Source organism: Panthera tigris, chromosome C2 (assembly GCF_018350195.1).
Source record: "Panthera tigris isolate Pti1 chromosome C2, P.tigris_Pti1_mat1.1, whole genome shotgun sequence".
Taxonomy (NCBI): domain Eukaryota; kingdom Metazoa; phylum Chordata; class Mammalia; order Carnivora; family Felidae; genus Panthera; species Panthera tigris.
The window spans coordinates 18,828,332-18,848,911 of NC_056668.1; the positions used below are offsets into that span (position 1 = coordinate 18,828,332).

Here is a 20,580-nt window from a genome sequence, read left to right on the forward strand (position 1 = left end):
ACCTCCCGCCACTAATCCTCAGCGAGACGCAAACGCGCCCCCTGGTGGAGGCGTGCAGCGCGGCCGATGGGACCGGAACAAAAGTGTTCTACGGAACGCGGTGCGGGCTCAGAGTTTCCGGGGAGGAGGGCAGAGGAGGACCTGTACGAGGCGGTTCCTTCGGCAGCGGAGGAGGCAATGGCTTTGGGGGTCCGGGGACTGCGCCTCTGGCGGGCCGCCCCTGCTGGCGGGGCTGGCTGGAGTGAGTTTCAGCGGCCGTGAGGACGGAGAGAGAGGATTAAAGGATTGTCGGCTCAGATTGGGCCTGAGGGGGGCCCTGGGAGGTCTCACGGGGCTGCGGGCGCAGGAGGGTCTTTACGTCCTGGCTGTGGCGGCCACCCCTTCCCGGCCCGGGGACACAGATCTCGGGGCGCTGGGTGGGTACGGGGCCGTGGGAGGAGCTTGGGGCGTCTCTGAGAAGGATCCCGCGTCGTGGTGCAGACGTGTCCTTATTTTCCCATTGGAATACTCGTACTGGCTTTGTCAAATCCTCTGATTGAGGGTTTGGAAAATAAGCTCATCATTTCTCGCTCCAGATATCGATAGTTTTGGCGAGGGAGCCCCAGTCTCCTGGAGCTTTCTTGTCCCCAAAACGTTTCAAGGCGACAACTTTGCTCACCTTCCCAATGACTAGTGTGACTTTGACTACTTCCTGGTTACCTTTTGCCTCTTATTGTAAAGCACAGATTGTAATACGACAGAGGAAATTGATGGGCAATGGGGATCTGATGGTGAGAGACCCAAGTTGAAGGAAAGGTGTGGATCTGGGCTAGCTGCGGGTTTCTTCCCTTGGCATTTTTGTTATTAATATTAGAAAGTGGTTTAAGTTAATCTCTGAGCGCATTTTGGCGAACGGCGTTTTAAACTCGTGTTGCCCCGCATTCTTGTAGGACGGTGGTGCGGGGTGGGGTATCATCGGTGTGTTACTCATTCACTGTTTATATTTATCGTAACTTCTACACAGGATTGATAGCAACATCGCCAGCTTCGCACCTGTCACCGACAGAACTGATAGAAATGCAGAATGACCTCTTTAATAAAGAGAAAAACAGGCAGTTATCATTAACTCCTCGAACTGAGAAGATTGAAGTTAAACACGTTGGGAAAACGGACCCTGGCACTATCTTCGTGATGAATAAAAACGTTTCAACTCCGTATAGTTGTGCTATGCGTAAGTAGTGAATCAGGATACAGTTTTGACTTTCCCATGAGCTGTGCAGAAGGACTGGTTCAGAAGAGACAAGACTCGGTAATTGCTCCCTGACCTTACAGAAGTTCTTTATCCAGCATCTTCTTCTCTCTTCACTGTCACTTTAGCTCTGGAGGGTCCTGTGGGTCTTGAAAGGTTGGTACTGTGATGCACAGGTTTCCTGGCACTCAAACTTGAATCTGGCTAGGTTTGGGGTGCCGTAATTGTTTCTGGCAGAAGAAGACGGAGGTGAAAGCCTTGTTACTATACTAGTGTGCTTGCCTTTTTTAGACAGCACCCATGGGGGGCTCGTTAAAGGAATTTGGGATAGAGGGACCGCCCAGGCCTCCGAGGACCAGCTTTTTAGGCCTTCTTTTCCTTTCTAGCTCTTTATGGCCTAACTTAAACCTTAGGTGCTTCCCGCTTGCCTGATTGTGTGTTATGTGTTTCTTTATACGTCCGTGTACATGTAGTGAATGTGTAAGTGGAAGTGTGCATGGGGTGAATGCGGTTAGGGTAAAAGTGTGTGTTGGGATTCATATCTTAAAGGAGAGGACTGTGCCCTGTGTGTGATTTGGTGTGTAAATGAAGGGAACAGAGCCTCTGTATGGATTATTTTTGATCAAAATGCTTTCAAAGCAGCTTTGATAGAACTGGTAATATTTAAATTTAGAAAGCTCCCCAAATAGGTATATACACCAGGATGCTCATTTAAACCACATTGTTTAAATTTTTGGAAAACGGAGTAGTGATTCCATTCAAGTAATTAACAATTTTAGTTAAAAGCTTAAGATAGTCTACATTCTCAGTCTTTTTTTCACTCTGGCACTTGGATGAGTCCTTATGACTGTTGTTTGGTTGTTCTGTGAACATTTATTTGAACCTTTGCTATGTGATAGGCATTAGGATTACAGAGGAGGGTTAGGACGAAGCACAGGCCCTTGAGGGGTTTTGTGGGTTTTGAGGGGTGGAGATGAAGCCTCTGTGCCCCCCCTCAGCATGACACCTGCACTGACAAGTGCTTCTCATTCATACTTTTGACCGTTCAGTACACTTTTGAGTATTTACTGTATTACAGGCCTGGGGCTAGGTTCTGGATATACTGATGAGTGAACAAAAACGGACGTGATCCTCTGTGGGACTTATTTAGACTCTAGCCCTGTAGTTTGAGCACTTCTGTGACTAGCTGTGTACTTGAAGAACATCTAATCAGGCTTAGAGTTAGAGTTGCATTCCGGTCAAAGAACAGACCAGGGCTGATGGGCTTATATGTGAATTCATACCCGTAATTAAAAACTGTTAAGGTATTTCACTTGGACAGTCCATTTAGGGAAGGACGAGGTGGTGTAGGAGCAAGACACCCAACCCGTTTTGACCAGATTTACTATGGATGTATATTTATGTATACAAGTGTAACTCTTGGCAGATTGTTTTACTACTTAATAATAGATTAACTTCAAATTAGACTTAGCCTCAATGGTTTTTGTAAACGGTTTGGGCAGTTTTGTTAATAATAACACATTGGGTGTGTTGGGTATTATTTTTTTATTGGTACAGAGGTACTATGTAATGCTTTTTTTTCTCCCAGAGGAAGTCAGCTTGCAGAATCTTGCCTTTCTGTTGGTTTTATTTCTTAATGTAGCACTTAAACAGGTAACTCTTCAATTTGAGTTTTGTTAGATTCAGACCTTCAATCTATTTTAAATTCCTAGATTTAAGTGAGTGGCACTGCGGGAAGTCCATTCTGGCTCTTGTGGACGGACAGCCTTGGGACATGTATAAACCTTTGACCAAATCCTGTGAAATTGAATTTCTTACTTTCAAAGATCGTGATCCTGGAGAAGTGAATAAGGTATTTCTACTTCTGTGTTCTTTTTTTTTTCCTCCTAGTGTTCTTCTTCTTCTTTAACATCTGTTTTGCTTTGGAGTATGAGATGTGCAAACGTGGCCAAGGTCAAATGTAGTAATGCCCGTGATAATCAGCGTTTTGATTTTTTTGCATTTTCACAAGCTCACAAAGTACCAGTGGCATCCTTTCTTTGTATTTTGGTTTGAGAAAACCGTGTGACTTGTATTTTACTTTCATGACTTTGTTCCACAGACATTTGTTGATTATCCTCTATATTTCATTCTCTCTGCTGCTTGAATTCAGCCGTTGACCATCGTTGGATTATTTCAGTAGCTTTTTAACTCTCTGTCCCCACCTCCCTTTTTAATACTAAAGTCTTCCTTAGTAGGCCTGTAAGACTTTTTTTTTTTTTTTTTAACGTTTATTTATTTTTGAGACAGAGAGAGACAGAGCATGAACGGGGGAGGGGCAGAGAGAGAGGGAGACACAGAATCAGAAGCAGGCTCCAGGCTCTGAGCCATCAGCCCAGAGCCCGACGCGGGGCTCGAACTCACGGACCGCGAGATCGTGACCTGAGCTGAAGTCGGACGCTTAACCGACTGAGCCACCCAGGCGCCCCAGGCCTGTAAGACTTTTATTAAGCGACATGATTGAGTGTTGTGTCATTTCTTCCTCATGACTTTTCAGGCCCTGTGGGATCTGACCCCAGCGTGGCTTTCAAGCTTCACCTTCGCTGCATCTTTCCACTTCCTCTCTGCTGTGGCCACATTTGAGGACGTGGTCACTAGTGGTTTTTGCTGTGTGAGCCTCCTGGCTTTTATGGGTGTCCTTCTTCAACTCTGGGTATTTTCTTTCCTCCCTGTTAAAATCCTGTTTATCTTTTATAGTTCTATTAAAATGCTGTCTGCTCTGTGGAATCTTCCCAGTTTCTTCTTGTCAGGATGAATCCCTCTGTTCTTTAGGGCCTCACACTTGGCTAACTTCTTCAGATACAGTATTTTAATCATGCCTTGTGATGTGAACTGTTGAATGCATTGGATTCTCGGCTCTGTGAAGACAGGGATCACATCCTCTGTTGGACCCAGTCCTTGACTTACAGACAATGGGTATTTAATAAATACATGTTGAAATGAAACACTTAAGCAAGAAAACGATAGATATGATAATAGTAGCTTATATCAAGTATTAATTATGTATCAGGCACTGTCTTAGGTGATTTACAGGTATTAACTCATTTAATCTTCATAAAAACCACATAAAAATAGATGCTATCGTTCCCATTTCCCAGAAAAATAAACTGAGGCAAAGAGAGGTTCGGTAGCTTGACCAAGGTTACGAGTTTAGGAAATACTAGAGCCTGGACTTTAGTCCAGGCATTCTGATTCTGGAGTTCAACAGACATTAAACACATTTAAGTAGGATAGACGAGGAAGTGCGTTTTGCTACTTGCCTTCAAGACCTGAGTTTGTACTCCTTTTTAGTGTATGTTGTGTGGTTCTGTAGGATACGCTCTGGAGCAGTCTCTGCTGCACACAGCGAAGTGGGCCCACTCTTGTCCGCAGATGTGAAGAGCTTGTGAAAGTCAAGCGCCCAGTTGTAGTAGTGCCAGTATGGGGCACGAGATGGGCGGGTGTGATAGGACTTGAGTTTCTCTTTACGACTCTGGTAAGGTCATTGCACGGATACCCACATTAGGCATGTCCGTGGGTCAAAACGTGCGAGTAAAACGAAAGCCCAGTTAATAGTGAGTTTGCTCTGCCGTAAATATGAGTAACTTGGGTGATGTGCTCTGTGGTGTTAGGCATAGGAGAGGAGTCACAAGTTCTGAAGAGTTCAGCGTTCCCTCTCTATTATACATGGCGTAAACAGGTGTATATTAATATGTATATATTTTTTTACTTTAGTACAGGTTTGTTAACAAGTTATCTTTATCCTGGGTTAGAGAGAAAAGTTGCTACCGGATAGTAAAACTACCTTGTGTTTGATAAACATCGTAGTGTGTGGTATCTTGTACAGAAACACTGCTAACAACAGAAGTTGGCACTTCATTCTTCAGTGCTTTTTGCTCGGTAGAGGTAGTGTCGTGGCCTGATGTTAACTATTGCTACGTGCCAAGGATGGATAGAAAAATAGTTCCTAAGGCAAAAGTTAACCAAAAATTTTTTTTTATTTACTTATTTATTTTTCAATTTACATCCAAGTTAGTTAGCGTATAGTGCTACTATCATGATTTCAGGAGTAGATTCCAGTGATTCATTCCCAATGTGTAACACCCGGTACTCATCCCCACAGGTGTCCTCCCTAATGCCTCTTACCCATTTAGCCCATTCCCCCTTCCCCCACAGCCCCTCCAGCAACCCTCAGTTTGTTCTCTGTGTTTAAGAGTCTCTTTTGTTTTGTCTCCCTCTTTGTTTTAATACTATTTTTGCTTCCCTTCCCTTATGTACATCTGTTTTGTATCTTAAATTCTTCATATGAGTGAAGTCCTATGATATTTGTCTTCCTTTGACTGGTTCATTTTGCTTAGCGTAATACCCTCCAGTTCCATCCATGTAGTTGAAAGTTAACCTAAATTTTAATATTGAAGAAACAGTGAACCTTAGTGTGTATTATGTTTGTGTATGTTTTATTTTTCTAGGCTTATTGGCGTTCCTGTGCCATGATGATGGGCTGTGTGATAGAGAGGGCATTCAAAGATGAATATGTGGTCAGTTTGGTCAGAGCTCCAGAAGTTCCTGGTAATGTACATATGCGTGCACGCACATTTTGTAATCATTGAATATTTTGGTACCTATTTTTGATATTTTATAGAGCTTCTATTTTTTCTTTTTTAATTTTTTTTAATGTTTTTATTTATTATTGAAGGAGAGAGAGAGACAGAACATGGGCAGGGGAGGAGCAGAGAGAGAGAGGGAGACACAGAATCCAAAGCAGGCTCCAGGCTCTGAGCTGTCAACACAGAGCCCGATAAGGGGCTCGAACTCACGAACCGTGAGATCATGTCCTGAGCCGAAGTCGGACACTTAACTGACTGAGCCACCCAGGCGCCCCGAGCTTCTTTTTTTTCTTTTTTTAGCTCATTTCTAATTTTATGTGATAGAAATTACTGTCGTACATACAATCCATTTATAACCGGTAACAAAATCCATCTTATTTAATTACTGGAGGTCAATAATTAACATAATACAATTCGAGGATAATGTTTCTCTTGAATATGAATTCTGTGTAATTACCCTGTTTCAGTGTTTGTTTCCTACCACTTTAGGCACTTATTTCTAAATCGAATGTGTGGAGGAGGAGGAAATAGGAGTATAAATAGAATTCTGGAAAAAGCTATGTTTAGGAGGTACCATTTCAGCAGAAATGACATGGCTCTGGGGCGGGGGGGGGGGGGACACTTTTGAGAAGATGGAAGAGCTCACAGTCTTTGCAATTTTGCCAAGATTCCGCATCAGTATGGGCGATAGGATCGCATTTGTAAATTTTCGAAAAAAGGTAGAAGTATACGCGCCAAAAAACTTAAAAAAGCTCAATAAGTGATTCTAAGAACAAAACAACAAAAACAAAGCTTAGAAGACATTAAAAAATTCAACATTTCACGCCCACGTAGTCATTTGTCTACACATTAAATATCTGATTCTTTTGAAGTTTTATGTCTAGTAACTGTGCAGTCTCTATAGTGATAATATTCTGGACGAAAATGTGAATGTTTAAAAAGTACTAGGGATTTTGGTTCAACAAAAAGAGAGTGAGTGAGGGAAAGCTGCTAGAGAGAGCTCTGGCAAGAGCTGGGATAATGGTAACTTTTATAATTTGTCGAGTTGGCAGAGATTGCTGGCCTTCCCTTTTATGGTCTAAATATTCAGTTGCTGCAAATTAGTAACTCTAGTAGATTTGACTTTGCCTCTCATTTTGGTTGGATTTACAGTAATCTCTGGAGCCTTCTGCTATGATGTAGTTCTGGATAAGAGACTTGATGAGTGGATGCCAACAAAAGTAAGTATAGTGTTTAGAATATGAATTTTAGAGTATGTACCTTCTTTGGTTAGAACGATTCTTGTGTCAGTGTTGTTGAGTGATACTGCCTGTTGAGGATATTTGAAAGACCTTACCTGCCTACCTGTGTTGCATTTTCAGTGTATTCAAGACAGAGCATAGGACTGGGGGTTTTCCTCATGTGGTCAACTTTATGTCCTGCTTGACCTTTTCTGGAAGTGCTTTCTTCCTTGTACTGTTCATTCCTTTTCTTAAGATAGTGGTTTTCAAGATGCCCAAGCTATCAGATTTACAAGTTTAATTGTCTTGGAGCCTTACTAACTTCCTGGGTCCTCAGAGCACAATGTAAAACTCATTGCCCTAACCGTTTTAACCTGTTGCATACTGCGAGGTCTCCCTGTATACCAGGGTTACGTTGAGAGGAGGGGTGGAGGGGGTAGACGGTTAGTGAATTAAGAATCAGACTTTGACAAAGCTAAGCTAACTCAAATAGCAACAGACTAGACTCTTGGTGAATGGTCTGATTGCACGATGAGCTTTCTCCTGTTTGATCTGGGAGTTGGGTAGCACCAGGGACCTCGCTGACAAAGACGATCTGGATCAGATTCTCTGTGGGCAGGATGTGCCAGTGGCTTTCAGATGTCCAGCCCAGAGATTTTAGTTATGATTAACAAGGCAGATGCCTGATTCTTTTTTTTTTTTTTTAATTTTTTTTTAACGTTTATTTATTTTTGAGACAGAGGGAGACAGAGCATGAATGGGGGAGGGTCAGAGAGAGGGAGACACAGAATCTGAAACAGGCTCCAGGCTCTGAGCTGTCAGCACAGAGCCCAACGCAGGGCTCGAACTCACGGACCGTAAGATCATGACCTGAGCCGAAGTCGGCCGCTTAACTGACTGAGCCACCCAGGTGCCCCATGCCTGATTCTTAATTAAGCAAAACCGTATTTTCTACAGATTGAAAGTCTGGAGGTCAGAAAAGGAAAGGCAGTGTAGCATAGCATTTTATCAATTCCACAGTGTACGTTTTTTTCACATTTTAGTATCTCTGGAAACGTCTTTAAAAAAATTTTTTTTTAATGTTTTAATGTTTTAATTTAATGTTTTTAATTAATTTTGTTTTAATGTTCTGAGAGAGACCAAGAGAGAGCAGAGAGCGAGCTTGAACTCACGAACCATGAGATCATGACCTGAGCTGAAGTCTGATGCTTAACCGACTGAGCCTCCCAGGCGCCCCCAAAATGTGTCTTATAATAGATGGCATCTTATGATTATAATTGCTAGTGTTTTTTTCCTTAGTGGTACATTTTAGTGAAATATTATAGTTCCTAAAAGCAAAATTTTGGAGTCAAAGCAGATTCAGGCTTAAATTCTGACTTTGGAAGTTATTTCTTATATAATCCTGCTCATGTTGCTTAGTGTCAAGAGGGAGAGAGGAGGGAAACAGGAAAGAACAAAGAAAGGGAGGGAAGAGAGGTAGAAAGAGAGATAGGGAAGGGGGCAGGGAAAGGATTGAAACTTTTTCTTCGTGATCTCTGAACTGTGCTCAATATAATTTATTTTTCAGATATGCCCTCAAGTTGAAGAAGTGATTCTTACTTTATATATTTGCGTTATTTATGTCATAAAAATGAACGCAGTCAAGATTCACTTCTGAGCTGTAAAACTTGCTGCTTCTTTTTCCTGTTTTAAATATAAAACTTAAAAGGGCACCTGGGTGGCTCACTTGGTTGAGCCTCTGACTCTTGATTTCAGCTCAGGTCATTATCTCACGGTTCTTTAAGTTCGAGACCCACATAGGGCTCTGTGCTGACAGTGCAGAGCCTGCTTGGGATTCTCTCTCCCTACCTCTTTGCCCTTCTGCCACTGTCTCTTTCAAGATAGGTAAATAAACTGACAAAAACAAGTTTTAAATATAAAACTTAAAAGGCACTGGCTAATTGCAGGCATCATGGTATTAGGTGGACTGCTTAGAAGAAGTGGTAGAGAGTTACGCAAGGAACAGCTGTATAAACTGTGAATGTGGATTTGTTATACAGTCAGTTATCCCTTTAAGAATGGAGAAGAGTCATTCGTGCAAAAAAAGTCTCATAGTTTATGGAAATAATTTTATTACAAAAGTTGTGTAACAGTGCCTGGTTTTTCTGTATCAGTAATGAAGGATCTATAGTATGAAAACTCAATTATGGTTTTAATAAAAATCTCAGATATTGTTAATGTGTATTAATGATTTTAATTGCATAAAACCTCTTCATTAAACAGGTTTTTAATATTAGATATATGCCATATTTGGGGCAGGGCCAATGATGACATTACGTTTCCTGGTGAAACTTTCTGAATCACATAAACAGTGTTTTCCCTGTGCATTTATAAAAGCTTAGTTTTGCTTACAATGTAAACAGATTTTTATATCTTTTATTTCTTAGCGTTTCTAACTGCATCGTTGTTTTAATGAACATTTGTTTAATTATGTAATTCGAATAAAAACTTAAAATTTCTTTGTAGGATTATCTTTAATAATTATTAATATAGACTGATATCTTAATTACAAGTAAATTACAAGTTTATAGTTCATAGAGTTGAGATAAATTGTTGACCTTACATTTTACGGTCTAAAAATGGTCTAAATAATTGTCGCAAATTAGTAACTTTGTTTCCGAATAAGTTTGCTTCTGCTTTTTCTTTTAGTTGGATTTATAATATTTAGCATACGATTTTATCTTACCTTCCTTATGGAGAAATGCTTTTAAGTAAATTGTTACAAGAGGTTAATACTTTCCTTTCGAAGGAGAACCTGCGTTCCTTCACAAAAGATGCCCGTGCTTTAATTTATAAAGATCTTCCATTTGAAACTCTGGAAGTGGAAGCAAAAGTGGCATTGGAAATATTTCAGCACAACAAGTAAGTGTTGGCTTCCTTGAAAGCAAGGCTAAACCTTGCTAACCCCCCAAAGTTACATGTAAGGAAGGAAATTCAGCTCTTAAGAATCTTTATATCTGATGTGGGTAGGACACTGTTCTATTTTTAGCTCTAAGATCTCTTTTTCTGTACCAACCTATTTACTTTCATTCATCCCACTTCCCAGCCTCTTTACTTATTTACTTACTCATCCCATTATTTATTTCCCTGAGAAAAAAACTTCGCTCACCTTTGGTAATTTTCTCATTTGGTCTCACTTCTCTGTTTCTCTGGCTGGTCCGTCCTTCATATCAGCTTGGCGGTGTGTTTCCCTCTTTTCCTTCCATCGTGAGGTGATAGCATACACGAAGCTGTATCATTTTGCACGTTCGGCAGCCTTTCCTTCCCATCCTCTACTCTGTAAACGAGAAGGGTGAGATAGAGAATGCCCGTGGTCTGGAGGGAGCTAAGGGGAGAAGTGAAACGTTTACACAGCCGGGTGGGTCTTCATCTTCTGCACCAAATTATCCATTAGGGGGATTTTCTTTGCCAGCATTTTAAATCCTCCCTGCGTTCTTAATTCCCTTTCTCACTCGGAAAACTTCCAGTTTACCTTTTACTAATTGTAACAACATAAACTATATTTTAGTATTAATCTAATTGAAGCTAGAACTAGTTAGGGAAATCTACATTGCAAAGAAAATAACATAGACGCTAGATTCTGAAGACAGAATATGCTCTTGCAAATTGTTCAAGGTTCTGGATTGGAAAATCTTTAGGTATTTGTGAATTGAGACCTACGTTCTCGTAGTGGTAGTTTATAATATTTTGCGTAGCCTGGAACCAGTGAATTAGAAAGCAATAGGAATGTACTATTTTAACTGGACTAGAGTGCAGATAGTTCTGTAGAACCAAACCAACGTTGATTCTATGAGAAAATTCCTTGGATTGCTAGAACATATCAAGACACTTCCAGTGCCCCAATTCTAGGGTCATGCTGTCCAATAGAGATATAATGTGAGACATCTAGAGAAGTAAGTTTTCTGGTAGCTACAGTAAAAAAGTCAAAAGAAAAGGTGAAGTAAATTTTAATAATACATTTTATTTAAAGTGCATGTAAATGTTATTTCAACATGTGATCAGTATTTAGAAATTAATGATATTTTGTATTCTCTTTTTCATACTAAGTCCTCAGAATCTGGTGCGTTTTACTCTTGAGGCACATTTCAGTTAGGACTAATCACATTTAAGTGCTCCATAGCTTCCGTAGTTTATTTACTCTAGCTGTTCATTCCATGTGATTTCCCATCCCCTCCACTGGACTTTCAAAGTCCAGGAGAGGCTTATAGGACTTTGGTAAGTTAGTTGAATGTGTGGAAGGACGTAGGGATGGCTTGGGGCAAGTCTGAAGGGACAGAGTTTTGGATGGTTGAAGGTAGATCTGTGATTGGGCTTTTCTGCTGCAGGGGGAGTTTTAAGTGGCTTCGGCTCCCCGGGGACAGGTGCATGTCTTCGAGTCGGGTCAAGAGAGACAGGTAGTCAAGGGAACGGACTTCCTTAGTAATGCATGGGGGCTTTGGCAGAAGGGGTGTGGGCAGTAGGTAGACGTTTGCACGTGAACTAATGCTTCCCGACTTTGCCATATACAAACGTAATACTTTTTAGCACTCTGGCGTGAAGAGAGAAGGCTCTTGGTAGTGAGTGGTCAAGTTATGGTTTGTACCTGGGCTGTGCAGTTCCGTCTGTGCTATTGGCTGTAGTGACAGAACTGGGTGGGTTTGAGAGACATTTCGGCGGTAGCATTGACGTGATTTGGCAATGCGTTGGATGGAGGGGGTGTGGTAGGTGAAGCAGGAATCGAGGAGATCCCTGCAGTTTTTCTCTCAGACACGTGGGTGGTTGGTGGTGCCATTTGCTAAGCGAGGAAATTCAGCAATGAGGGTAGGTGTGGTGGGAAAAGAAGGAGTAAGTTTTCACTCTGTTTGAGAATTCAGGAGTGTAAGATGCTTGTGGAACAGCCTAGTGCGTGTCCGGGAGGGTCTTAGATACGTAGTTTGGGGCTCAGAAGAAGGATGTGGATTAGACGCTGAGATGTGGAAGATAAGGACACAGAAGTGGTAATTAGAGCTGTGAGCATCAAGGAGCCAGCGCAGGGAGGACGCTTGCTTGAAAGGAGGCTTTAGGACAGGTCCCCTGCAGGGGAGAGGGGAGGAAGAGTGGCCAGAGAGTTGAAATAACAAGCTGTAGGGACTGCCACAGACACCAGTGGAAATGAGCACTTTGACAGATGGAGGTGAACAGTGGAAATAAGGACAGAAAGGTGTCCGTTAGGGTGAGGCCAGGGAGGTACCTATGGCTTTGGCGGAGCCGTGAGCTTGTGGCCAGACTGAAGGAGGTGAGGTGTGAAGAGGAGACTCCAAGTGTAAACCCGTCTGAAAAACTCTGGCCAACGAGGAAGAGAGGGGAGATGTCCGTAAATCCCTTTTTGTGCGTATAGGAGTAAGTCGCTTTTTCTTTGTTCCTCTTTAGGTACAAAACGGATTTCATAGAAGAGAAGGCATCTCAGAACCCTGAGAGGATAGTCAAGCTGCACAGGTAAGTAAAAATAAAGTTGCTGTCCTGCTAATTTATAGGAAGACTTAGGCAGTGGAATTGACGTGACTGAACGTACAGTTATGACTGAAAAAGATGAATCTGTGCCATAATTTGTTATTCTTGTTACCTTATTTTCTGTTGCTTTGTGCATTGTTTTGGTACGGTGGTAATTGGAAGGTTTAAATTCTCTTCAGGAGCCATTGTGGTTTCTGTTCCTCATTTTATTGTTTCTTATTTCTATTTCCGCATTTCAAGAGTTGAAAACCATTGTTTAAAAATGTGATTTTTAAAACTTAACTTTGAAATTGGGCAAAATATTTATTGTTGTGAATTGAGCATAATTCACGTGTATGTGCAAATATGGATACTGACTGGTAACTACTTATGTTACGTGTAAGTGAAATAGGAATGTGCTGATACTGGGATGAGGGAGGTAAGACCGTGCATAATGGATTTGCAGAAATGACTTCATGGCCTGTATCTGTGTTCTCAGCTTCATGTTTTCATGACTCAGTTAATTTTTTTCTTTTAGAAAGCTGCTCTTTGGACAATCTGTCCTGTATAGTGAGTTCTAAACTCTATTACAGTGAGTTGTTATGAGGTCGTAGATGATCAGTTTTAGACATTGGATTCACTTGAGAGCATGATGTGTTCAATGATCTTAAAAATCTCTAAAGTTATATCAATGCTAGTAAGGAACAAGGTTCACTTGACTTTAATTTTCATAGTTTTAGCCGCTTCACTTGAGATTATTACGTCAGGGGCAATTAGAGATTGAATTAAGCCATATAGAATGTTCTTGATTGTGGACATTGCCTCAAAGAGATTGAATAGATTCTTTTTTCCCCCCAAACTACTCTAAACGATTTGATTTTGAGGTTTTATTTGTTTATTTTTAAAATCATTCAGATTTGGTGACTTCATTGATGTGAGTGAGGGTCCTCTTATTCCAAGAACAAGTATTTGTTTCCAGTATGAAGTATCAGCAGTTCACAATCTTCAAGCCACGCAGTTGAGTCTTGTACGAAGATTCCAGGGTCTGTCTTTACCGGTACACTTAAGAGTAAGTAAAGCTGAAAGTTTCAGGTCGTCCAATTTGGGAGTGGATGTCATTCTGGTTCTTGATTTTATACTAATTTGAAGGATGTACATTTTAATTTTCATTAAATTTTGTGACACTAATATTTTGTAAATTCATGTTTATGCTAAGAACAATTTTGCTCAGAATGTAAACGGATAATTCACGAAAGAGATATTAGTTGAAAAAGTTGAATCAAACTGAGATAGTTATTTTACTTTTTCAAATTAATATAGGGGAGGGTGCATTGAGATTATTGGAGTGCATGTTGGTAAGACCCTCTAGAATGCCTTTTGGTCTTAGGTTTGGCATGATCTATTCATGACTCAGAGTCTTTTATTTTCCATATTGCTCCCACCCGTCACTAATTTTTTTTTTTTTTTTTTTTTTTTTTTTTTTTTTTTTTTTACTTTAAACCCAAGTCAGATAACACATAGTATAATAATGCTTTCAGGGGTAGAATTTAGTGATTCTTCACTTACATATAACACCCAGTGCTCATCCCGACACTAGCCATCCTCCTTAATGCCTCTTGCCTGTTTAGCCCATCCCCCCCACCCAACACCCATCCAGCACCCCTCAGTTTGTTCTCTGTATTTAAGGGCCTCTTAGGGTTTGTCTCCCTCTCTGTTTGTATCTTATTTTTGCTTCCCTTTCCCTATGTTAATCTGTTTTGTTTCTTAAAATTCCACATATGAGTGAAATGATATATTTGTCTTTCTCTGACTGACTTACTTCACTTAGCATAATACACTCTAGTTCCATCCACGTTGTTGCAAATGACAAGATTTCATTCTTTTTCTTCGCCGAGTAGTATTCCATGGTGTGTGTGTGTATGTGTGTACACACATATATATTCACACCACATCTTTATCCATTCATCAGTGGATGGACATTTGAGCTCTTTCCATACTTCGGCTATTGTCGATAGTGCTGCTTTAAACATTGGGGTGCATGTGCCCCTTCGAATCAGCATTTTTTAATCTTTTGGATAAATACCTGGTAGTGCAATTGCTGGCTTGTAGGGTAGTTCTATTAATCAACTTTGGATTCTGAGATAGTTCAAAATCTTTGTAGGTTCACATGCAGTTATAAGAAGTAATATAGAGATCCTTGATCACTTTACCTAGTTTCCCCAATGCTGACACCTTGCAAACTTTCGCAACCGATGTATGGACTGTGACACAGTGAAGATGTAGTACAGTGTCTTCACACGGCTCTCTCCTATTGGCCATCGATAGCCACGCCCACTCTCCTCTGCCCCACCCCCACCTCCTTGCCCCTGGCAAATACTCATCTGTTCTCTGTTCCTATGCATTTTCATTTCATGAGTATCATATGAATAGGATCATGCATTGTGCAGTCTTTTGGGATTGGGTTTTTTTCACTCAGTAGTAATTCTCTGAGGATTCATCCAAGTTGTATGTATCGGTAGCTTGCTCTTTCTTTCTTTCTTTCTTTCTTTCTTTCTTTCTTTTAAATTGCTGAGTAGTATTCTGTGGTATGGATCTACTGTGGTTGGTTGAACCATTCACCCATTAAAGGACATTTGGGTTGTTTCTAGTTCTTTGGCTATTACGAATAAGGCTGCTATGAACATTGGTGTACCGGTTTTTGTGAATATATGTTTTCATCTTTCTGGGATAAATGCCCAGGAGTAAAGTTGCTGGGTCAGAAGGCACATATTTAGTTTTTAGGAAACTATCACACTGAGTTCCACAGTGACTGCCCTTTTGCCGTTCCCGGTATTTGACATTGTCACTATTTTTTATCTGAGCCATTATGATAAGTTTGTATGATTTCTCATTGTGGTTTTAATTTGTGTTTTGCTATTGGCTAATTGTGTTGACATCTTTTCCTGTGTTTATATGCCATCTGTATATCTTTTCTGGTGGGAAATTTATGTTTTTTGCTTATGTTCTAACTGGATTGTTTGCTTTTTACTGTGGAATTTTGAGGGTTTTTTTCCTAGTATATTCTAGATATTGGTCCTTTGTTAGATACATAGTTTGCAAATATTTTCTCTCTGTGGTTTGTCTTTTTATCTTCTTAACAAAAGATCAGAAGTTTTGCAGATCAGAAGTTTTAAATTAAAAAAAAAATTTTTTTTAATGTTTATTTTTGAGAGAGAGAGCATGAGCAGGAGAGTGGAAGAGAGAGAAGGAGACACAGAATCCAAAGCAGGCTCTGAGCTGTCAACACAGAGCCCAGCGTGGGGCTTGAGCCCATGAACTGTGAGATCATGACCTGAGGCGAAGTTGGACGCTTAACCGACTGAGCCCCCCAGGCTCCCCAGAAGTTTTTAATCTTGATGAAGTCCAGTTTATTAGTTTTTGTTTATGGATCATGCTTTTGGTGTTAATTCCAAGAATTCTTGGCCTGGATCTAGATCCCAAAGATTTGTCTTCCTCTTTTTCTCCCTAAAAGTTTTATAGTTTTATATAGGTTTGTGGTCCACTTTGTGTTAAGTTTTGTACACGGCGTGAGAAGGAGGTGGAGGTACACTTTTCCTGCCTGTACATGTCAAGGTTCTCCAGCACCATTTGTTGGAAAGGCTGTCCTTCCTCCAGTAAATTGCTTTCACCCTTATTAAAAATCAGTTGGGCATATTTAATGGGTCTATTTCTGGGTTCCCTGTTCTGTTCCATTGATGTGTGTCTCTGTCCTGCCAGTATCACAGTCTTGATTACTGTAGCTGTAAATAGTTCTTCAAATCAGGTGGAATAATTCATCCCATGTTGTTATTATTTACAAAAATTGTTTTAACTATTTTAGGTTCTTTGCCTTTTCATTTAATTTTAGGATAATCTTTCTGATTTGACAAATCTTGCTGAGATTTTGATAGGAATTGAGTTAAACCCGTATAATTTAGGGAGAATTGACATCATTACTAAATTGAGTCTTCTAGTCTATGAACACAGTATATTTTTTGTTTGAATCCTCATCTCTTTCATCAACATTTTGTAATTTTTAGCATATGTTCTGTTTTTCGCCACATACCTGCTTCCTTTCCTAGCTTTCTGCATTTCAGTAAATGGCATCATCATCTGCTTAGCTGTGAAGTGATCCTTGGCTTTTCTCTCTCCCTCCCAGCCGTGCTCCGTCCCGTCCATCAGCAAGACCTTTCAGCTCAATTCTGAAACATGCCCTGAATCCTTCCATCACGTAGCGTCTCATCTGTGCTCACCACTCTTCCAAGCCCCTTACTCATCACCGAGGATGCTCCCCCTCCAAAGCACATTCCCTGCTTAGTAGCCAGAATGGCCTTTTTCATACTCGGATCATGTAATCCCTTTGCCCCAAACACTCCAGTGGCTTCTTGTAAACAGATCCCAACCCTGTAGCCTGTCTCACGAAGGCCTGCATTACGTGGCCCCTGCCTGCCCCTCTGATCTCTCATAGCACTTTCTCTGTCATCTGCTGTCTTCCAGCCACACACTCCGGGGTCTGCACCAGCAGTCCATTCGGCTGTCTTCCCTTTAAACATGCGATGCTGCCCTTTTCTCCAGAAGGGCTTACGTGTACATATAGTAATTTTACCTCTTATCATGGATTCTGCCAGGTCGTTCATGTGACTTAGTAAAATTGATGTGGTCCTTACGCATTTGGCACAGTTTTCATCTGCATTCTGATGATCCCTTGCTGTATAAAATTGTTAAGGATTAAGTAAATTGGTTTTATAATTTTATTATTGTCTGCGTTAGTTTTTACTTGTTCTTAGGGTAATTAGGTAAAACCTCTGGGGCTCCCATTTCAGTGTGAAGATATCAGTTGGTTTCTGATGAACCTCTCCTTGTGACTGCTGATGGTGTGGAGAATGACCTCTAGCTGGTTGTAAATGGCTATTTAAGGAAAGAACTACAACCTGTGGGAAGATGGGGCACAGTTTTGCTTCCTGTTAGAAGAAACACTGTCTATGATGGTGATGATTAAGGACAAAAGAGGAAGAATGGCATGTTCTTTAAAAAGTCTTAAAAAAAGACTTAGTCTTTTTTGCTTAAATGCCAAACAAAGTGGCTGTCCCATTAAATACCTTTTCAGGGGTAATCCACTTCTGTAACCACTTAACCTCATTAGTACTGCCTTCTTTTTTATGTGTTTGCTTGCTTAAAACCTATATAAGACTCAGATACTTTTATTTTAACTTCATTGCTATATTTAATTCATCGTGACTCTTTTCTTTTCAAGGCACATTTTACTATATGGAATAAGCTATTGGAGAGATCTCGGAAAATGGTAAGTATTTTTGACAGCTAATGAGTACTGTTCCATGAAGAAAGTTGTTTTGAAATTAAGCAACAACAAAACAGTAAATAAAGAAATAAAAGAACACAGAAGAAAAAAATTAATTGGTTGTCTCTGTAGCTAAAGCAGTGTTGTAGCTGTTGACCCCGGTAGCATCTTGGCAAGAGAAGAGCTGTGATTTGGCAGTTCTCTTGTTTTTATTTGTGAATATTGTGGAAATGATGTTGTGGAACCTGAAGAAGAATAAGGGGACCGCTGTATAGTAGTGAGAGTTCTTAAGGGGGTCCAGTGGTGTTAATTGGGTCTTCAAGAGATGGTATTTTTTGTAAGCTTAATGAACATTTAAAGAGTGAGATTTGTCACGTGTATTTTGGAGCTGCCTTGACTGTTGGTTGACAGATGTGCAAATTTCCTGGGTACTTGCATTTGTAGCTCATTCTGTGTCATTAGTATTTACATTTCACAAGTAGGAATGATTATATTTCTTGACCAGTTCTATCCCTGTTTACTCTTTCATAGACTAAGTACTTAGCCTTTAGTTACATTATCTGAGAGCTATTCTGTGTAGTCTGGCCTCCTTGAACTCATCCTGGTTATTGTAATTTTCCACTCTAGTCAAGCTTGCAAATACACTCAAACTTTTTTTTTTTTTTTTTTTTTAGTTTACATTCTTATATCACTTTATTTCTTCCCAGCTTTACTGAGATGTATGACACCTAACATTGTTTAAGTGTAAGACGTACCCTGCAATCATTTGATGTGTGTATGGATTGCAGACCATTACACAACAAGGTTAGCTAGCATATCCATCACCTCACAGAGTGACATATTCTGTGTGTGTGTGTGTGTGTGTGTGTGTGTGTGATGAGAACTTTTAAAATCTACTTTCAGCAACCTTCAAATATACAACACTAGTATTCTTAACTCAGACTTGTTTTCTGGTTTGTTTATTCATGGCAGTTTTTCTGTCTGGACTCTGTTTCCCTTTCTCCTCCTGTATATAAATGAAACATCCGACTCATTCTTCAGTACTTCGTCCAAGTCTTACTGTTTCCATGAAACCTTCTCAGAGCCATCACCGAACAAATATCTATTCCTACAGTTCCTGCTGGATTATATGCCTCCTCGTATAGTTTTCTAATTGTTTCTGCTAGTGCCTTTACATTCAGTCTGTGAACCCAGTCAGTGCTTGTTATGTATGTGTCATGCCAAATTTTGAGCTCACCCTTTGGTATGTGGGGTTGCTTGGGGCTGGGTTGGGGGGCTGGCTTGGGAGTTATCTCAGAGGAAACTGCTTGCCTAAAAGCACGGAGAAATGGAGAGCACGGTGACTAGAACATAAACCTGGGTGTGCGGTCGTATGTAGTGTGGGCGATGAGTCCAACAAAGTGAGCTTCTTGGAAATAGCATCTGAGGGGCTTGTCTTCCATGGTAGGGAATTTGCATTCCCCTCCTGAAGGTGATTGGAGGCAACTGGGAATTTGAGAAAGGAAGTGACCTATTGGTCAGCTATTCCTGTTCCAGAGCTCACTCTGGGGCAGCACGGAAGAAAGCTGTGACATAAGCCTGCGGTCTGTTAGAGGGATGGAAGAGATGAGAGCCTCAAGTTCAGGTGTTGCGGTGAGAGCCCCGGGTAGAGTTCGTTGAATTCTTGTTGATTGAAATGTGCACAGAAGAGAACCTATATTCTGCAGTGGCAGGCTCGGGTAGCTGGGCAGACAGAGCCCCTCAGCAAGATAGGTAAGGCACGACGTGGGGCAGGTTTTAGGGTGATGAGTATAGTTTAGCTGTTTGATGGATGTGTTTGAGTGACACAGACTAGAAATAGGGACATACAGGTCCCTATTTCTACTAAACCTGTAATATTCTATGTTTAAAATAGAATTATGTCTCTCAAGAAACTCTGTTGATTTAAAATACTGTGTTACAGCATTACTGGGCTTTTTCTCACACTAAGGATTTCATTTTGTAATTGAAAAATAAAACGACAAACTTGGGAAGCCTAGATGGATGCCTCATTATATTTTGAGTGGAATTGTTGTACTTTATTTGATAATTTCTGTTGTGACCCTGGCCTTGTAAGGTTTCTTCTTTTTCTACTTACCTTTCTTTAATAATTACTAACGAAGGAGAAAGACCAGGGGTCATTATAGGAGAAGGACTGTGGAATGATCTAAAATGGTGGGGGGAGGGTGGAACTAAAAGTTGTTTTTATTAGAAAAGTAAAGCTATTCATGTTTTTACAGGTAACTGAAGATCAAACTAAACCTACAGAGGAAAGTGCATCGACCCAGTAATTTCCTAAAAATTAAATATATATAGTAAATTAAAATAAAAGTTTTCTACAAAATGTTTGTGTGGACTTATAAAGATTAACTGTCTTTTTCTCCCTAAGATTTATACTAATTTATACTTTTTCCTTCCTTTAAAGGATAAGACAGCTTATGCTGTTCACAATAAGAATTTTACGCAGAAACAACCCTGCGCCCTCCAGCTCCCCAGATATAACACCTTGACATGTTTTCTCCATTCAGTTCTTTTTTCTACATGTATAAGCATATGTACAAATACAAGTGGAATCTTTTGAAAACAAAGGATCACACTAGTTTCCGTTTTTGCTATCTTATTTTATTTTTTTATTTTTGAGAGAGAGAGAGTGAGTGGGGGAGGTGCAGAGAGAGAGGGGGATAG

At 40.4% G+C, this 20,580-nt stretch overlaps 1 protein-coding gene across 2 annotated transcripts; it reads left to right on the plus strand.

The window, feature by feature from the left end:
* The first annotated feature begins 51 nt into the window (after window positions 1-51).
* On the plus strand, window positions 52-20,239 carry MRPL39 (mitochondrial ribosomal protein L39). Of its 2 annotated transcripts, none has more exons than XM_007075056.2 (10): window positions 52-241; window positions 1,004-1,210; window positions 2,941-3,080; window positions 5,716-5,815; window positions 7,006-7,073; window positions 9,862-9,974; window positions 12,501-12,566; window positions 13,476-13,629; window positions 17,833-17,880; window positions 20,136-20,239. In XM_007075056.2, the coding sequence occupies exons 1-10, from the start codon at window positions 67-69 to the stop codon at window positions 20,184-20,186; spliced, it is 1,122 nt and encodes a 373-aa protein (XP_007075118.1). In that variant the 5' UTR covers window positions 52-66; the 3' UTR covers window positions 20,187-20,239. The 2 variants fall into 2 exon arrangements, with proteins under 2 accessions (XP_007075118.1, XP_042854381.1); XM_042998447.1 differs by lacking the exon at window positions 20,136-20,239 and adding an exon at window positions 18,862-20,110 and having other exon boundaries at window positions 17,833-17,879.
* Window positions 20,240-20,580: the final 341 nt, after the last annotated feature.